Here is a 17473-nt window from a genome sequence, read left to right as displayed (position 1 = left end):
TTTAGTGCTGCGAATAGCACAGCTTTCTCCTGTGAACATGTGAGCCACTGTGAATGAGCTTCTCTCATTGCGCTCACGAACATGAAATAAATGTCAAGATTGTGAATGAAAAGACTTGAATTTCAGGTTTCTCACTGATATATCAACATATTGTATACCTTAAGTAGACCTGGATGATGATGATGCATGAGCCGCACAGACAATACGTTTTATACAAAAGACTGCAATATTCATGAAAATGTTGCCTTTTTTGTTTAGCATAATGAAGAAATTCATACAGGTTTGTAACAACATGAGTGACAGTAAATTATTTCAGAATTTAAAATTGTTACCATGTGGGTTATCATTTAGGTGCTATAAACATGTTTAGAAGATGTATTACTGAGAATATTGCTCAGCAAGATAATCTTCAATCTTTTTGTGATGAGGAGGAGGGTGTTCCCGGGCATTCATCGTGATGGCCATGCCCACCTCGTCACACTGTTCTCCAGAATAACTGTAAAAGAATGAAAACTGACATTAAAAGCTAATTCTGCTATAGTGGTCCATGCAGCAACGCTGAAATGATGACTTGTGTTGAACAATGAAACATTTCAGTTCACAACAATGCTTGAAAACAAGCTTATGTAGCTAAAAGAGTGTTCACATTCTTGTATATATCACAGATTTTGCCATCTAGCAGCATTACTCTGCATAGAAATACAATACTATGTATGTTCTTGAATTGGTGTGGGGGAATGCATTTGTAAAGAAGAATTGTATTTTCTTAAAAAAATTGATGTGCTGAAGTGTTAAGGATTTCAGTGTGTAATAATTCAAAGGCATAAGACTGACATTTTTAAGGGTTACAAATACTTGAAAGACTCTATACTTGATAAAACATTGTATTTTTCTCCCAAACTACGTTGTTTTTGCAGAGGGTCTTGGGAGTACTGACGTTGTACTGGGTGTTTTGATGGTGCTTGCATTTCATGATTGTTTAACCTGCAGTGTGTGACATCCCGGTGGCTCAGTGGGTAACACTATTACCTCACAGCAAGAAGTTTTACCGTTCAAGTCCCCGCTAACCCAGGGCCTTTCTGTGTGGAGCTTGCATGTTTTTCCTGTGTTTGCCTGTGTTTCATCTGGGTGCTCTGGTTTACCCCACATTCCAAAAACATGCAAGTGAATTAGAGACTCTAAATTGCCCATAGGTGAGAGTGTGAGTGAATGTGTATGTCTGTGTGTGTTAGCTCTGTGAGGGACTGAACACCTGTCCAGGGTGGTTCCCTGCCTTCGGCTCAAGACTGGGATAGACTCCAGCACTCCCCACGTCCCTGCATAGAAATAGAAGTGTGACATCTAAACATTCTGATTTGTAAGTGCATTCTTGACTGTGGATTGCTAATGCAGAATGGCCAATTATAATGCCGTTGTGTCCTTGATAGGGCAATTATTTACATCCCACACGAAATTGGGGTAATGGGCAAAAATCTATGTGTGCCGATCGGTTAAAACTTGAACTGTTTATGACCCTACCCCGATAAAGGAATGCCTTTGTCGTCTTATTAAGCATAAGCATACGTGTAAGAATGTATGTATGTAAACATGCTCATTGTAAACTTAGAGCATCTGTAATGTAATTGAAAATGTGGACCACCACAAGTCTGGTTCATCCTTGGGAGCAATGCCTGAAGGTACCACGTTCATCTGTACAAACAATAGTACGCAAGTATAAACACCATGGGACCACGCAGCTATCATACTGCTCAGGAAGGAGATGCATTCTGTCTCCTAGAGGTGAATGTAGTTTGATGTTAAAAGTGCAAATAAATTACAGAATAACAGCAATGAACCATGTGAAGATGCTGGAGGAAACATGTAGAAAAGTATCTATATCTACAGTAAAAGAAGTCCTATATCGGCATAACCTGAAAGGCTGCTCGGCAAGGTCACTGCTCCAAAACCACCATAAAAAAAAGCCAGACTACAGTTTGCAAATGCACATGAGGACAAAGATCTTACTTTGTGGCGATATATCCTCTGGTCTGATGAAACAAAATTTGAACTGTTTGGCCATAATGACCATTGTTATGTTTGGAGGAAAAAGAGTGAGGCTTGCAAGCCGAAGAACACCATCCCATCCATGAAGCATAGGGGTGGCATCATCATGTTGTGGGGGTGCTTTGCTGCAGGAGGGGCTGGTGCACTTCACAAAATAGATGGCATCATAAGGAAGAAAGATTATGTGGATATATTGAAGCAACATCTCAAGACATCAGCCAGGAAGTTAAAGCTCGGTCGCAAATGGGTCTTCCAAATGGATAATGACCCCAAGTATATCTTCCAAGTTGTGGCAAAATGGCTAAAGGACAACAAAGTCAAGGAATTGGAGTGGCCATCACAAAGCCGTGACCTCAATCCAATAGAAAATGTGTGGGCAGAACTGAAAAAGCACATGTGAGCAAGGAGGCCTACAAACCTGACTCAGTTACACCAGTTCTGTCTGGAGGAATGGGCCAAAATTCCAGTAACTTATTGTGAGAAGCTTGTGGAAAGATACCCAAAACATTTGTCCCTAGTTAAACAAATTAAAGGCAATGCTACCAAATACTAACAAAGTGTATGTAAACTTCTGACCCACTGAGAATATAATGAAAGTAATAAAAGCTTAAATAAATAATTCTCTCTAGTATTCTGACACTTCACATTCTTAAAATAATGATCCTGTCTGACTTAAGACAGGGAAAGTTTTCTATATTAAATGTAATGAATTGTGAAAAACTGACTTTAAATGTATTTGGCAAATGATTGAGCAAGTATAGACTAAATGTCACATTATGTCAGTTGACCAGTGTTCCAGTTAATAGTGAATTAATTTTCTTTGACTTGGGTTAAAACCGAAAAAAAAAAAAAAATCCCAAGCTTGAGGCAGTCAGATCAGGCTTGCACTCCTGTCTTTCATTGATCAGGAAATGAAATCGAGGTCATTGACAAAAACATTATTTGACAAACCTACCATTTATGCACCAAAGCTGTATGTGCTGTTGTAGTTCTAGTTGAGCTAGCTGTACATTAGCTGCAATATTTCTTTGATCTTGTGCTGTAAAATAAAAATTTCCCCTCCATTAAATGCCAAGGTTACAGTTCAGTGGTGCATTGAGCCCTATACTTTGGCATTTCCACCCTTAATAGGTTGGAGAAGGGCCACTTGAGTGTGAAGGATGGCATTAAGAGTTATGAAACAGAACCAAGCCACCCTACTTCACATATTCCTTCAACCAACTGGAATGTGCAATCATATTCCACAATTATGTGTGATTTCTACAGAGAAGCATTGCAATATTATAAACCATTGCCTGCTACCAAAACATATAAGGCACAGTTTTTCTTTAGACATCAGGTACTCTCTAAAGTGACAGTTTTTAGAGAACATACTCTTTGTGGTAATTGTGTCATTGGAGGGGGGAAGTGGGGGGGGACTGCTGAAAGGCAGAGCATTACATGCCTGAGGCTCTTTTCTCGAAGAATTTAAGAAGCCAGGGGCTGTTTTGCAAATCTCCAGAAACTAGAGTAACTAAAATGGTATCTCAGTTTTAAGGATTTTAATTAATATTTGTTTTCATTATAATTGGAGAGAGTGTAGCTCGTTACCCACAAGACCTTTCTGTGAAATGATGCCCCTTGTGGACTAATGGAAAATGGGCTCCATGAAACATAATTGCAAAAAGAAAAAGCAACCAAAGACTCTGATCAAGAATGAGCTTGAATTATTGTGTCAGTGAATTTAGGGTGATATGATGTGTCCTGCAATTGACCAAACCATGAAATCAGTCCAAAATGTTTTAATAATAGCTCAAAATAGAATTTAACACACAATAATCTAAATTGTTTCATAAAGTTGTATGTTGAATAGGAAAGTCTGATTGATTTATGTACAGCTTTTGAGGTGGCAAAAACCAATGATCAACAAATAAAATAAAACAAAACGATATACATTTGAGTGGACAAGACATTCAATTTAGAGAGAGTCACTGAAACAATGGGACATATCAACCACAAACTGAAAAAATCAAACCAAAGTTACCATAAAATGTTATTTCATATTTTAAAAATGTAAGAGAACAGTTTACAATCCCCAATGCTGTTGACTTTCCCATCACTGACCCCTGCTTCACTGGGTATGTCTCATTAATTTAGCTGTCCAGCAGTCAGAGCAGTGTATATTGAATCGTCACCCAACAAGCTTTTTAAGAAAAGCCCATTATGAATATTTATTTTTTATTATTATTATTTTTAAAACACGAACAGAACTTTCTTTCCTTGAACGTGTCCTCTAGTGGTCTGTCAGGACCAGTAATTGTTGATCAGTACTGTAGAGATGGAAACTCTAAATTGCTTGCTTTCTACAAAACACAGTTTGCATGTAGAAGTAAATGTTTGCCTTCTGCTGGTAGGGATGGAGTTTGGTGCCAGCGCCCACAGACAATCAAGGGTCTGTTCCTCATGATTTCTCCATGAAACGTCTCTTCTTCTTGACACGTTGAACAAAGAGGTAGACACATATGTCTTGGCTGTATGTCCATCAACACTGATACATCTGTTCCCTTGGGGTTGTTTTTCAAAGCTTGGGGCTGCAATATTTCAGTATTGAGGGGACTGGAATAGGAAAACATCCACCACTGAGCAGATTGGGTCATAAGTTTATGGCTCCTGTCATATGTGTGGATCAATCCATTTCTGGAAGAAAAACTAAAAGCTTTTCTCTTTGTGCACTAAAAAACTTTGCTTTCACGGGTATGGTGATAAATTTGAAGTGATCTCTAGGGTTTTAGAGAACAACAAATTGTTTAAAAGAGTTCATACATTAGGTTTAAAACATTTAAACATCCATCCTCTTAAGAAGACTTGAATTGTATATTTTTCAGTTGAAAATTAAGTGGTGTGAATGGTTTGCTGAGATTCTTTTCTGTTAGCGTTCCTTGCATCCCTGTGTCAAATCAGTCTTCTTTAGAATTAAAAATATAAGTGCTTCTTCCTAAAACCATTTGACCTGTTGTGAGACTCATTAAATTGGGAGGGTGCAGCACAGCTTTTGTGTCCTTTGTTGATACTGTATATGATTACATGAACAAATGCTTTAAATATACATATGCTGTATGTATTGTATTGTATTTTCATTACAAAATAAATACATATATCTTTTTTCTTTGTCATGTTTTACTCTGAGGTGAGTGTGAGTGTGAGTGTATGTCTGTCTATGTGTGGCCCTGCGATGGACTGGCGACCTGTCCAGGGTGTCCCCCGCCTTTCGCCCAATGTTAGCTGGGATAGGCTCCAGCCCCCCGCGACCCTGTACACAGGATAAGCGGCTGACGATGGATGGATGGATGGATGTTTTACTCTATACTTGAAACTCTGTTGCTTTTTATATGAAGCAGATCTGCCAAAAAATTATTGTAGTGTTTGTTTCAGATTTGTTTCAGAGTTTTGACTGTCAGTGTGGTAAAGTGAGTAGCTTATGAAGCTTATACTCTAGTGGTTTTTGTCCATTCTTTTTGAACTCTTTTACTCTGCTCAGCATGCCTCTTTTGTTTGCCCACGAGTATCTTGCCCCAGCAAAGTATTTCGGAGGTCTTTGCCTCTGCCATCTGATTTGGTGTTATCTGAATGCTGCTGATTCAGACCCTTTACCAGTATTGGAGGAGCCATAAAAGCCTTAGCCTCCAGGGCCAGAATGGTGGTGTGGGACTTTTCAAACTCTGGCATGTGGTCTTTCCAACTGAACTGGGCTCCCCTGTGACATGCTCTGGCTGCCAATAAAAGAAGCAGAGCTGACACTGCCAGTAGGACTGCTTGGGTCAGGTCTGGTAACGGATCTGGCTTAGATGCCTCCATGGTCCTTAGATGGACACAGGAGGTTTCATTTGGCCCCATATGGAGGCAAACTTTGTAGTGAGTCCCTGGTTGGAGACGGGTTAGGTTGAATCTCCTGGTGCCAGCTAGAATTCGAGTGCTGTGATGATTTTCCAAACTGCCATTGGCCACCCAAGAGAGATGGGCAGTAGGAACGTTATGGCTGGCTTGCCAGGTCAATAAGGCATACCTTTCTTTGACATCATGCACTTTAAAGCTATTCTCTGTCTTTTGGTTACTTGTATGAAACTTTCCACTTCCCTCTACCTGTAGAGTCAAGCTTCTAGTGTCAGCTCCCACTAGGTTCTGTGCAACACAAGTATAGAAGCCAGCTTCTTTGGTAGTGACTCCAAAAATCTCTAATGTACCCTCTGTTAGAACCTGATAATGCCCATAGCTGCTGGATGGAGTCAATCTCAAACCCTGGGGAATGACCCAGTAGATACTCGCCTCTGGCTCTGCCAGTGCTCGGCAGTGCAAGGCCACGTTGTCGCCATATTTGACTTCAATGTAAGAGGGAAATGTGCTTGGAGCAATCAAGGGCAGGCAGCTGTCTGCCATCTCTCTGAATGAGACTTCTTTAACTCTCCTGGCTTTCAGATCAGGAGGCTCAGAGCAGAATGTGGACTGAGGCTCAATGAAACGGACTGGCTTGACATTATCAGCTCCCACCCAACGGATTAGGCAGTCACAGCGAATGGGATTGCTGTGCAAGCTAATTTCTTGAAGGCTAGGCAGTGACCTGACTGTCTGGCGATGCAGGGCACTCAAGGCATTACTGTTCAGCATTAGACTTTCCATGCTTGACAACTTTTGGAAGGCTTGAGGGTGGATGTATGACAGCCGAGGATTGTTTGTGATCTCTAGTTTGGTCAGTTCAGGCAGGTTTTCCATTGCAGAGTTCTCAATAGAGATAAGCTCCTCCATGTTGTTTAAGCCGAGTTCCTTCAGGTGTAGCATATTTCTGAAGTCTCCCCTCTGCACTAGCTGAATGGGGTTCTTGTTCAAGTCAAGAAACTTAAGATCTGGTAGTTTTTGAAGTGCCTCTTTTGGGACTTTTATTAGGTGGTTATCATAAAAGCTGATGCTCTCAAGGTTTTGAAGCCCCTCCAGCGCTCGCTCTGAGATCTCACGTAAGCCCATGCCTGCTAGGACCAGACTGCGCAAGGAGCCCAGCGGTTTAAAATTCAGGTCCTGGATTGTGTCCACAGGGTTTCCACCAATCATGAGCACTTCCAGTTGTGGTAAAGCATGGAACCAACGCCTGTCAATTACAACCAGGCGGTTAGAGTTAAGATGAAGCCTTAACAGTTTCTCCAGGCCCTTAAAGGCCCCAGGGGAGATGCTTCGTAGCCTGTTGTGATTGAGGTACAACTCCTGCAGGCTAGAAAGACCAAAGAAGGCTGCTTCTGGGAGGTGTCTCAGCTGGTTTTCCTCCATGTGTAGGCTGAGAAGAGCTGGCAGGCCAGTTATTCGCAAGTTTCGGGTACTGGTAAAGCTGTTATGGGAGAGATCCAACTCTGTCAGATTGACAAGGCCCTGGAGTTCATTCTGGTCTACAGAACTGATGAGGTTACTTTGCAGCCGGAGGGTTTGTGTCTCTGGAGGAAGGGAAGTGGGCAGCTGGATAAGTAGCAGGTCATTGCAGTCTACTGTTGGAGCCTCTCTGTACACAGACTGAGGAGAGTACCAGGGCTTGATTTGGCAGACACACTGAAGGGGGCAGGGAACCCTCCAGGGCATGGATTGAATAACCAGGGAGCTTGCAACTCCAAGCAGTAGATGTATGTGCAGAAGAAACATTGTAGCGTGTTCCATTTTCATAATCAAACTGATTTAATATGATGTAGATTCACTGTGAGGTGGACCTTTCAGTCTGTTTTGATAGGAGAGCCCAGGGCTTGTTACATTTAGCAAAATAAATGTTCTCAAAGATGAAGTGCACTCTGTTCCTTCATCTCCAGTCTTCTGAAGTAGTTACATGAGTGTCTCAAAATCCTCCTCCAGTCTCTTTTGTGGTTTGGCTGCAGTCTTTCAGATGGCTTAAATGCTCTGCAGTCTCAGTCCATTGACCTTACATCCTAGAATCCTGTTAGAGCAGGTTTTAGGATTGGTTCAGGGGCACACCTGGAAAAGACAGAAATAGGACATTTAGTCGCGGGCTGTGATTATGCAGGAATTACATAATGAGATTTTCATAATTCCATATGTCAAAGCATCACTGTGTGACTTGCTTTTGCATACATTACGTCTCAGTGTTCACTGATTTCGCTACAAAAGAATTTGTTTAATTATTGTCCCTTTTTAATTTATCCAAATTAAATGTAGAATATATTTGTTGGTATCAAAACACTTTGTATGCCTCCCAGCTCATCTTTTAAAAGCTCCTCTAAGATTGGTTTTTGGACATTTCATCTCAATTTTAGATAAAATCTATATATCTCTATAATCTTGTAACAGCTAGAAACTACTACTATAAAAATATAAGAAAAATGCAGACTGAAATTTAGTGAGCCTAATTCATGGCTAAAAATTTATCTCCACAAATAATCAATGCCCTGGTATTGCTCATATGCTGGAGGCTTGTTAGGAATTGGGAAATAGTGACATGCTTTTGGCAAAATTCACAAGATTCAGAGGGGACATAAAAATGCATTAAGGGAGTAAAGTCTGATTGTGGTCTAGCCTACTTTGTTTAAACTTTGTGATACGTTTGGTAGAGGAAATCTTTCAGCTGTCTACTTTGGATTTAGATTTTCTGTAATTTTACATAGTTTGCTTGAATAATATTCTTTTTTAACATTTTGGGAGTTAATTGCATTTTGAGATTAATTGTAACTAGCATTCTACAAGGTACAGTGCAATACCTCATGGTATGATTAATTTAGTCACTGTTATTAGAGGTTTAAGGAATAGGTTCTCACCTACTCATCCTCTAATGTGTCCAGAATGTATCTTTGACAGGTCACTCACTCACTCACACACTTGTGACGAGGAGGATGGCGGGGCCCCCAATCAGGCTAATCAGCTGAGGAGAGGTATAGGGCCGAGCCATATGCAGCAGTGTGGGAGAGAGAGAGCCACACGCAGCTTTCATGTGTGTTTTTGTTTGTGTCTTTTTAAGTATTCATTAAACATTATTTTGATGGTTCGTCCGGTTTCCTCCGCCTCCTTGTCCATTTTAAACCTTGTGACAACACTCCGTTGAGTTTAAGATGCAAAGTTATATAAAAAATCATGACAATAACATTGAATGTAATTTTATGCTCTAGAGCAAATTTATGTACAAAATTACAATTTTGTATTAATTTGGTAACCCTCCACAGCACCCCACAACAGAAGTGCAATACAATACAACACCATATTTCATCAAAAAGCTCAGGATTCATTTAGACATTTTTAGCTACACGGCAGAATGGCAGAGGCCCTTTACTTGCTCTGATTATTGCATCCACCCTTCTCCTTCCTTTCTCAAAGCTCTGCCATAGTAATCCATCCTTCTCCTGAATGCCCAATTAGTCCTAATGTTCTCTCTGTCTCTATTCTCTTGTCCCCCAGGGATCTATCTGCCAGTTCAGAGACTGTGCTTCCTCTTACCTCTCTCTCGAATGTGCACACTAGCGTGGAGGGTTAGAGGAACGATCCATAGCTATCAACAAGCCCATGCAAGTGCTGCCCCAAGCTCTCTCCCGCCAGGAATCAGCATGCACACTTCACCTTAAAGCTCATTTACAAAGTGTCAGCTTCACAGGCAGAAATTTGGCCTTCAATGATGCACCCTGTTACCCTGGCCCAGCTTGTCCTGGGACGTGTTGTGTACCGTTGATTCCCGACCTGAATCTTAATGAGTTGTCTTGAGCAACCCTAATGTGAGGAGAATGGAGATGTTTGCATGTGGGCTTCTTGCCTGTGCATACTGAATAATGCATTTGCCAAGGTTGCCCACTAATCTTCTTTCTCGCTGCTTTTGCTCTCAATTTGGCCCAAATGAAACACAAGACTTGACAAAGTAAGTGCAGGAGGCCAATGAATAGTGCCACTATCTGTCCTCCTGATGGAAACAGCTGTTGCCAACAGTGGTGCCAAGCAACAGGTGGTACATCTTTATCATTTCAAATGAATGTTTTAACCTTTTACCTACCATAATACCATCATGAGTCAACAGTCAAACATTCACGCAGCAGCATAATATGGTTGTTTGAATTCTTTTGGGCATTCACAGTTCAGTTATGAAAAAGATAACCATCCACATTCTAAAACCGAAGTGACTGAATTAAGTCTTTGTAAAGGGATTAATGGAAAGGAGGAGGTGAAATCTGGCTTGACAATGTAAATAATAGTTTAATAATAAACTAACCCAAAAAGACACAAACACACACAGGTGTTGGGCAGCTGCCCGTAAATCTCTCTCTCTCTGTTGCACTGCCGTCTCCGGTCAGACTTTATCCCTCTCGGAGTCTTAATTAGCCTGATTAGGGGCCGGGTGTGTAGCATCATGACCTGCCCTGCCTTCTTCAGTGTCTGATCCTGTGCCATGTATCATAAAAAAGCTGAACAAATTCTGGATTCCAGGATTGGTTTTAGTTTGACAAAACTCACCAAATGCAATCAGGCTTCATTAGGGTTAAGTAGAATCAAGATGCTCATTAACAACTTTCTCTATTAATTCAGAGTTTGATCCTGAGGTTATGATGAGTTCACAAGCGCATTCACATGAATGAAGCGAACAGCCAATCGCATTCTGGACAGCGCGTCACATCTCACAAGAGAGTCATCAAGATTTACTTCTCTGCTGGGAGAGGTTTATGAAATTGATGGTAAATTATACGAATTTAACACACTTATAACACAGCACAAGAGGTCGTTTAAAAATATGATCAATCAAAACACATTTACACAACACAAATAATTACTATGAAATCATTAAATAATTATAATACCTCCTTACAGCACAGAGGATCAATAGTAAATGATAACGAATTTAAAGGCATTTACACAGCAAGAAGAAACACAGCTGCTGCTGCTGCTGCCATGGCACACTTTTTCCGACAAAAAAAATCTACAGCACACCATTATCCCACATTGGCTAACCATCGTCAATATTTTTCCTTTTCATGAACTTGTTCATGTTTTCTGTCCACCTTAGTAGCGTGTTTACTTTTAATGTTTGAAATTCGGCTATGCAAAAAAAAGGACTATTCTGTGTCAGGACACAAGTGGAAAGAGCTATAAATGCGTATGAAAAAACTAAAAATGTGCGTCTTTTCTAATTTGTAGAATTGTTCTCGCAATGTCACAACAAATTACAGGGATGCAAACTCACAAGGGGCGAAAAAGGTAAGACAAACACTGGGCCATGAAAATGTTTCCGAAATGTGAGGAGTTTGGATCCCTGAAATTATTTTATTTATTTTGTGGAATTTGATAATTTTCCATGGCACACCTGACAATCTTTTGCGGCACACTAGTGGTTGGGAAACACTGATCTACAGTATATTGTGGAGTGATTACATTTTTATATTTTAAAGTATTTTGATCATTATTGATATTGTATTAATATCTTACTTGAAATTATATAATTATTTGAGGTTTATTTAACGACAACAACCCTGTTAGGTGCCAAGTCGGATCCTGTTTTGTCTGTTCCAGCCCAGCCTGTATGCTCTGGACTTGGGAAAGCAAGACAAATGTATATACATATTATTATAACCTGCTACTGGATACATATTATTATTATTTTGTATTTTTTTTTTTGCAATACATGTGTATGGCTTGAGCAATGTGCTTCACCATTTATTCTTTGTAAGACAAAGAATGTGGGTGAAGGAAATGAACTGGACGGAACCAGAAAGTATTTGGCTGCATATCTGAGAAGATGATTGCTGCAAGAGCTGCTCAAAATAGTTTAGAATAACAATTAAATCCTTAAAGATGAAGCACAAAGTCATGATGTTAAATATATATCTCTTTCACTATAGTATATGCATCTTGTTAACAAATACTGTTTATGTCTTGTCGCTATACTTGAATCATTGTGTGTATTTCAAGATTTTTTCCATAACAAAACAAAAACAGTGCTTTGTTGTAATCACAATTTATGTTCATGATATGCTTTGCAGATTGCAGGGATTATCAGAATTTGCCATCGTCAGTTTCCTTAAAACCTAATATTCATTCATGGCATGATTATTAATGAGAGAGGGTGTATGCGCCACCTCTGGCTGCATACTGATGCCTGGATCTATATGCCAAAGTTTCCCCTGTCCTCTCCTTCAACGACTCATTTCAGAGCTTAACGGTGAGTGGAGAAGAAAACGGGTCTGTTTACACTCTGACAGCAATGCAGATTTGCTCTATGAATAATTCTTTGTGGTTGCACACACCTGGGAATGATTGCCCAGCCCTCAAAGGTATGTTTGCACATTGCATTAAAGTCTGTTTTCGGTCTGACTATTTATGTTTGTTTATGCATAGCCAAAGTGATAACTTCACATCAGTTTTATACATTTATTTCCTTCGTTTTTCCTTGTTTTTATTTTATTATAATCCAGTGCATATCCAATGCCATAATCACTAAATGTAAACTATCACATCTAATATTTTCATGGTTTTCTTCAAAAACATTTTTTATTCTACGGGGTGGGGAGGGTGGGGGTATGCTGATTAATGTTTCATCAAGGACCTGAATTGACTAGTATCCATCATTCATGAACAGTGCTTCAGGTTATGAAATAAAAGGGAATATCTAAATCAATGTAGAATACATAAAGGTTAGGTTTTTGAATGAAAGCACCTGAATGGTCCTCTCTCCTGAAAGCACAACTCTCTATATATAATTAATTTTAAATGTGCCATTTTTTTTATGTTATCTTACCATGAATTACACACCTGCATTCATGTTATGTCGCATGCCCATAATTACAAAATGTTGACTTATTAAAAGTGTTCACATATTTGTGGAACTCATAATTGCAAATTGTAAATTTAGTGTTCTAAGAAAGCTCAGACTCGACAGTAATGATGTCATGTAAAAAGAACCAATATGGCAGCGGCATCAACAGTTATAGGTAATAGTGAACACATTTCTGTTTGATATGCCATTTTATATTGTTACAGAGCATTCTTTGTTGTTAAACATTTTGCTAGAACATATAAAGGGTAAATGAATGAATGAATTAATTAATGTAGTTATAAATGTTTTGCTGTTTTCAACAACAAAGCTGTTATTACCATTGCCATAAAAACGAATAACTTCCGAGTGGATTCTCTGACTTGGCACCTCCTAGTAACATTTTCTCAATGTCTGGTCTTTTTGCGTTCTCTATGTTCTTTTGGACTTGTTTGACGTCATCACCGACCTCCAAAAAAGAAAATAGTTAAGAAGCTGTTGAAACTACATATCACAGTTTTATTTTACATCCTCATGTCTTCCAAGTTCACTCTTTCCTGGAAGTTAGGCAAGACTGATTTTCACCAGAACGCATACTTAGCATTGAGAAACACCCACAGTAATTCTGACACAACATGTTGTGAACACATCAATAGTCCCTAATGTAACCAAATGTTTTTATTTTTTGCATATGCCCTTGACAGAGACAATAACAAGCAATGGTAGAGTCAGACCCTACCACTACCATTATCACCACATTTATTTAGTATATATTTCAGTCTGTCTTTTTTGTGTGTGACTCTCTTTATTTGTGTGTGTGTATAACAATGGAATGCAATGAATGAACTTAACTGTCCATCTTCCTTCTGCATTCACCGGCACTGACCTTGCCAACCTATTTACTGCCAACCCCAATATCAAGCTCTGACAGCACAACCTGACACTACTGCCACTCATTCTGTGTCTCTTTACAAAACTTTTTAGACAACTCTTAATTCAAGTGGCTCTCCACTTTTCCTGGGGTGGCTTACACAGAGCACTAAGACTGCACTTTTCTATAGTGACCAGACCCCATATTAGCCAAAGCAACTGCTTTCTATTTGTGTTCATGTGGGTGCAGCCTTGCTGAAAAGACCAACCTATGCAAGCATGCTGGGATATTATGTTAGTGCTGATTTGTACTGGTCTAGCTGGTGAACCAGCACAGCCATTGCAAAACTTAGCTCTGAAGCATGGATCAGCATCCAAAACACATAGTAACAAAGCTATTCTGGTGTTTTTCAGCTGGGAAGTAATCCTTATTGTCCCAGTCTTTGCAATCTTTGTTTGTTTTCGAGGTATCCGTGTGCACACACACATAACTTATTCATATGCAAGCTTACTTTATGCCAAAAGTGTGATGCACACCTGGCTTTACTAACCCTTGAGACAAAGAGGAAAGCTTTTGAATAATGAGAACCACACCTGAGGCTGCAACTGCACAAGTTAATTGAATATTCCTCTTTGTTCTTACAAGAAGCAGATTTAAAACTTGGAGAAGGGCCCTTGAGTGCACCAGCATTGGAGATTTACCCAAGAATGTGCCATGTTGGACGCTGCCTCATAAACACCAACATGGCATCATGCTGACTGAAAGTAAGTCTAATCCACTTTTGCCTCAGATGGAACCTGATTGAGGATTTTTGTCTTGTTATCTTTGCATTCATTTGAGTGAGTCTGCCTTACAGAGGCTTTGGGCAATTTCTCCAGGGGATGAAGGGGTGAGCGCTCTAGTATTATCATGACTTCAAAGGATCCCAGGCTTCTGGATGAACTTCACATCCAGCAAGGGTCTTCACTGCCTCCATTTCTAAACCCTTCTGATTAGACACATGCCTTGGGATGAGGCCCCGGTTCTGGAGAGCTCACGTGCATTTGAAAAGGAATGCAAGATGGAAATAGGCATAACAGTGTTTCATAAGCCACTTAATTATGATGCACTTGATGGATTGTGATGGAGTCATTTAGAGAGTGAATTAAAATTGCGTGCTTAAAAGCTGAAAATAATGTCACACATTTTGCAGATAATACAGGTCAGTAGGATTTGCTCCTCTGTCCATCTTTAAATCACGATGATGTAAATGTCAGGGCCATGACACATGAGGCACAGAGGCATTTCTTCCCTATGTTAAAACACTTTTTAACAGTTTGAGTAAAGACCCTCTAATAGACTTTTAAATAGATTTTACGTATATTGAAGCGACACATAGAATAGATACTATTACTGTCAGATAGCAGCACTGTACCTTGAAGACCTAATCAATTGTCTTTCCTATGTTGATGTATCGAAGGTCTTGTCCTTTTTTAATAAAGCCAATAGGCTTTAATTTTATACACCCAAAAGCGCAAATAAGTGATCCAAATTTTTGGTCTATTTTCCCAGGGTTTTACATTGTAACTTATTTAAAAGACTGACTTTATGTATATGCAAATTGCCTTACACTTTGAAAGCACTAGTATTTAGATGGCCTCAGAGCTAATAGACATAGACTAAAAGTGATAAATCTCCAATTTTGATTTCATGGTGTCTTTAAACAAATAAATACCTAAATGTCTGTCACATTGCTCTTTATTTGTTTTGTAAAGTGCTTTTGCAATAATGTTTGCTGGAGTGAAACAAACTAGGGTATGAAAGTCTTTACTTACATTTTTACTGCAGCAGTCCCCCCCCCCACACACCCCCACCCCTTTCTCCTGCATCTCAGGGAGTGTTGGGTAAGTTACTCTAAAAAGTAATGAATTACTAACTACTAATTACATCTTCTACAGTGTAATTAGATAACTGTACTAATTACTCTGTCTGAAATTAATTGCATTCATTATTACTAATAAATTTCTAAAACACCTATCAATCTCGACCAGATGAAAAATACAAGGATAGACATGAAACCGTTCTTTTAATTCATGTAGATAAATCATACAAAATCAAATAACTTATTCATGAACTGGCCAAATAATTTAAGGGGGCAGCATTAAATTGGAAAATATATTTTAACATTACATTTCTATTTTAAATTCACTATTGTTTTATATAGAATTGTATACAGTATTTAACGCAATAACAAGTAGTATCTGTAATTTTATTAAATTACTGAAAAATTAACAGTTATCACTTTACTCAAAGAAAAAGTCAATTAATTACTTAGTAATGCATTACACTCAACACTGGTCTCAGGTGAGTGTTGTATATTCTCCTTATATATTCACCTTCCTGTAGAACATTGACCTTTGTAATAATTAGATGAGTGCTGCAGCAGGAGTACACAGCAGGTTGTGAGAGAGGGAAAAGGATCTGTTGATTTCACCCAGCCTTTACAGAGTAATGTAGAATTTATACCATGAACTGTTTATCTTTTGTGTATGTTTGGAATGCATCCTATGTCCTTTTGATAATAAAAAGTTGTGATATTTCTTTTTCTCTCTCCCTCTCTCTGTCTGTTGTTACCCTCTGCAGAGCCAACATCATTTATTTCTTGGAAGGAGCTATTGCAGTGCTTGCTGCAGAGTTGCCATGGAGATCTGCCTCCACGTTTCACAAGGTCAGTGTGAAAGTTGAAGGAGCTGTACATAACAGGTCTGCTCCTTCACACACAGCCAAACATAGCAAATAATTTGCAAACAAATATTGCAAATTATTTAATTCTTACACTGTTTTTTTATGTATAGTAAGTACAGTTTTATAGCAAATCTATTTGAACATATCTGTTTGCTTTCCTGTTTGTTTGTTTTTTTAATCTAACTTGCAGATAAGCAAAATTATGATCTCCAAAGTAAATACCAAAAAAAAAAAAAAAAAGCAGTCAATTTCTGTTGACTCAAATTGTAATTTCAAGTTATTACAGTCATGGGGCCTGGGTAGCTCAACGAGTATTGATGCTGACTACCACCCCTGGAGTCGCAAGTTCGAATCCAGGGTGTGCTGAGTGACTCCAGCCAGGTCTCCTAAGCAACCAAATTGTCCCGGTTGCTAGGGAGGGTAGAGTCACCTCCACGTTGTAAGTTGTGCATAGATCACGGAGAGTAGCATGAGCCTCCCATGCTGTGAGTCTCTGCAGTGTCATGCACAGCGAGCCACATGATAAGATGCATGGATTGACTGTCTCAGAATCGGAGGCAACTGGGACTTGTCCTCGCCTCCCGGATTGAGGTGAGTAACCGCACCACCACGAGGAACTACTAAGTAGTGGGAATTGGGCATTCCAAAAAGGGATAAAAAAAAAGTTAATACAGTCGTTATAAAATAGCAGAGACTGCCCTCTGGTCAGTCGCTGAAACCCTGCGACTGGCAAGAGCCACCTTCGACACAGTGAACCACAAGATCTTCCTGTTCACCCTCTCTGAACTGGGCATCACAGGAACTGTGCTTGGATGGTTTGAGTAATATCTCACTTGCAGATCGTTCAAGGTCTCCTGGAGAAGAGAGGTGTACAAGACACACCAGCTGACCTCTGGGGTTCCTCAAGGTTCTTTTCCTACCACTGCTACTCAGATGATATGCAGCTCTTCCTGTCACTCCAGCCTGATGACCCTAATGTCTCCGCTCAAATCTCTGCCTGCCTCTCTGACATTTCTGCCTGAATGAAATATGACACATTCAGCTCAACCTTGCCAAGACAGAACTCCTCGTGATCCCAGCAAACCCATCTGTTA

The 17473-nt window shown here is 39.6% G+C and overlaps 1 protein-coding gene across 1 annotated transcript in view; it reads right to left on the bottom strand.

Moving 5' to 3' along the window:
• Positions 1 to 3818: 3818 nt before the first annotated feature.
• The window catches only part of LOC127632829 (leucine-rich repeat neuronal protein 2-like), a 61380-nt gene continuing 47725 nt past the window's right edge, over positions 3819 to 17473 (bottom strand). The window contains exon 2 of the mRNA XM_052111630.1: positions 3819 to 8022. Within this exon, the coding sequence (XP_051967590.1) occupies positions 5557 to 7719 (2163 nt within the window). The 5' untranslated portion in view covers positions 7720 to 8022 and the 3' untranslated portion in view covers positions 3819 to 5556. The remainder of the gene's footprint in view (positions 8023 to 17473) is intronic.

This window comes from Xyrauchen texanus, chromosome 39 (genome assembly GCF_025860055.1).
Source record: "Xyrauchen texanus isolate HMW12.3.18 chromosome 39, RBS_HiC_50CHRs, whole genome shotgun sequence".
Taxonomy (NCBI): Eukaryota; Metazoa; Chordata; class Actinopteri; order Cypriniformes; family Catostomidae; genus Xyrauchen; species Xyrauchen texanus.
The sequence above is the reverse complement of the archived record's forward strand: the minus strand, read 5'-3'. Positions and strand labels throughout refer to the sequence as shown.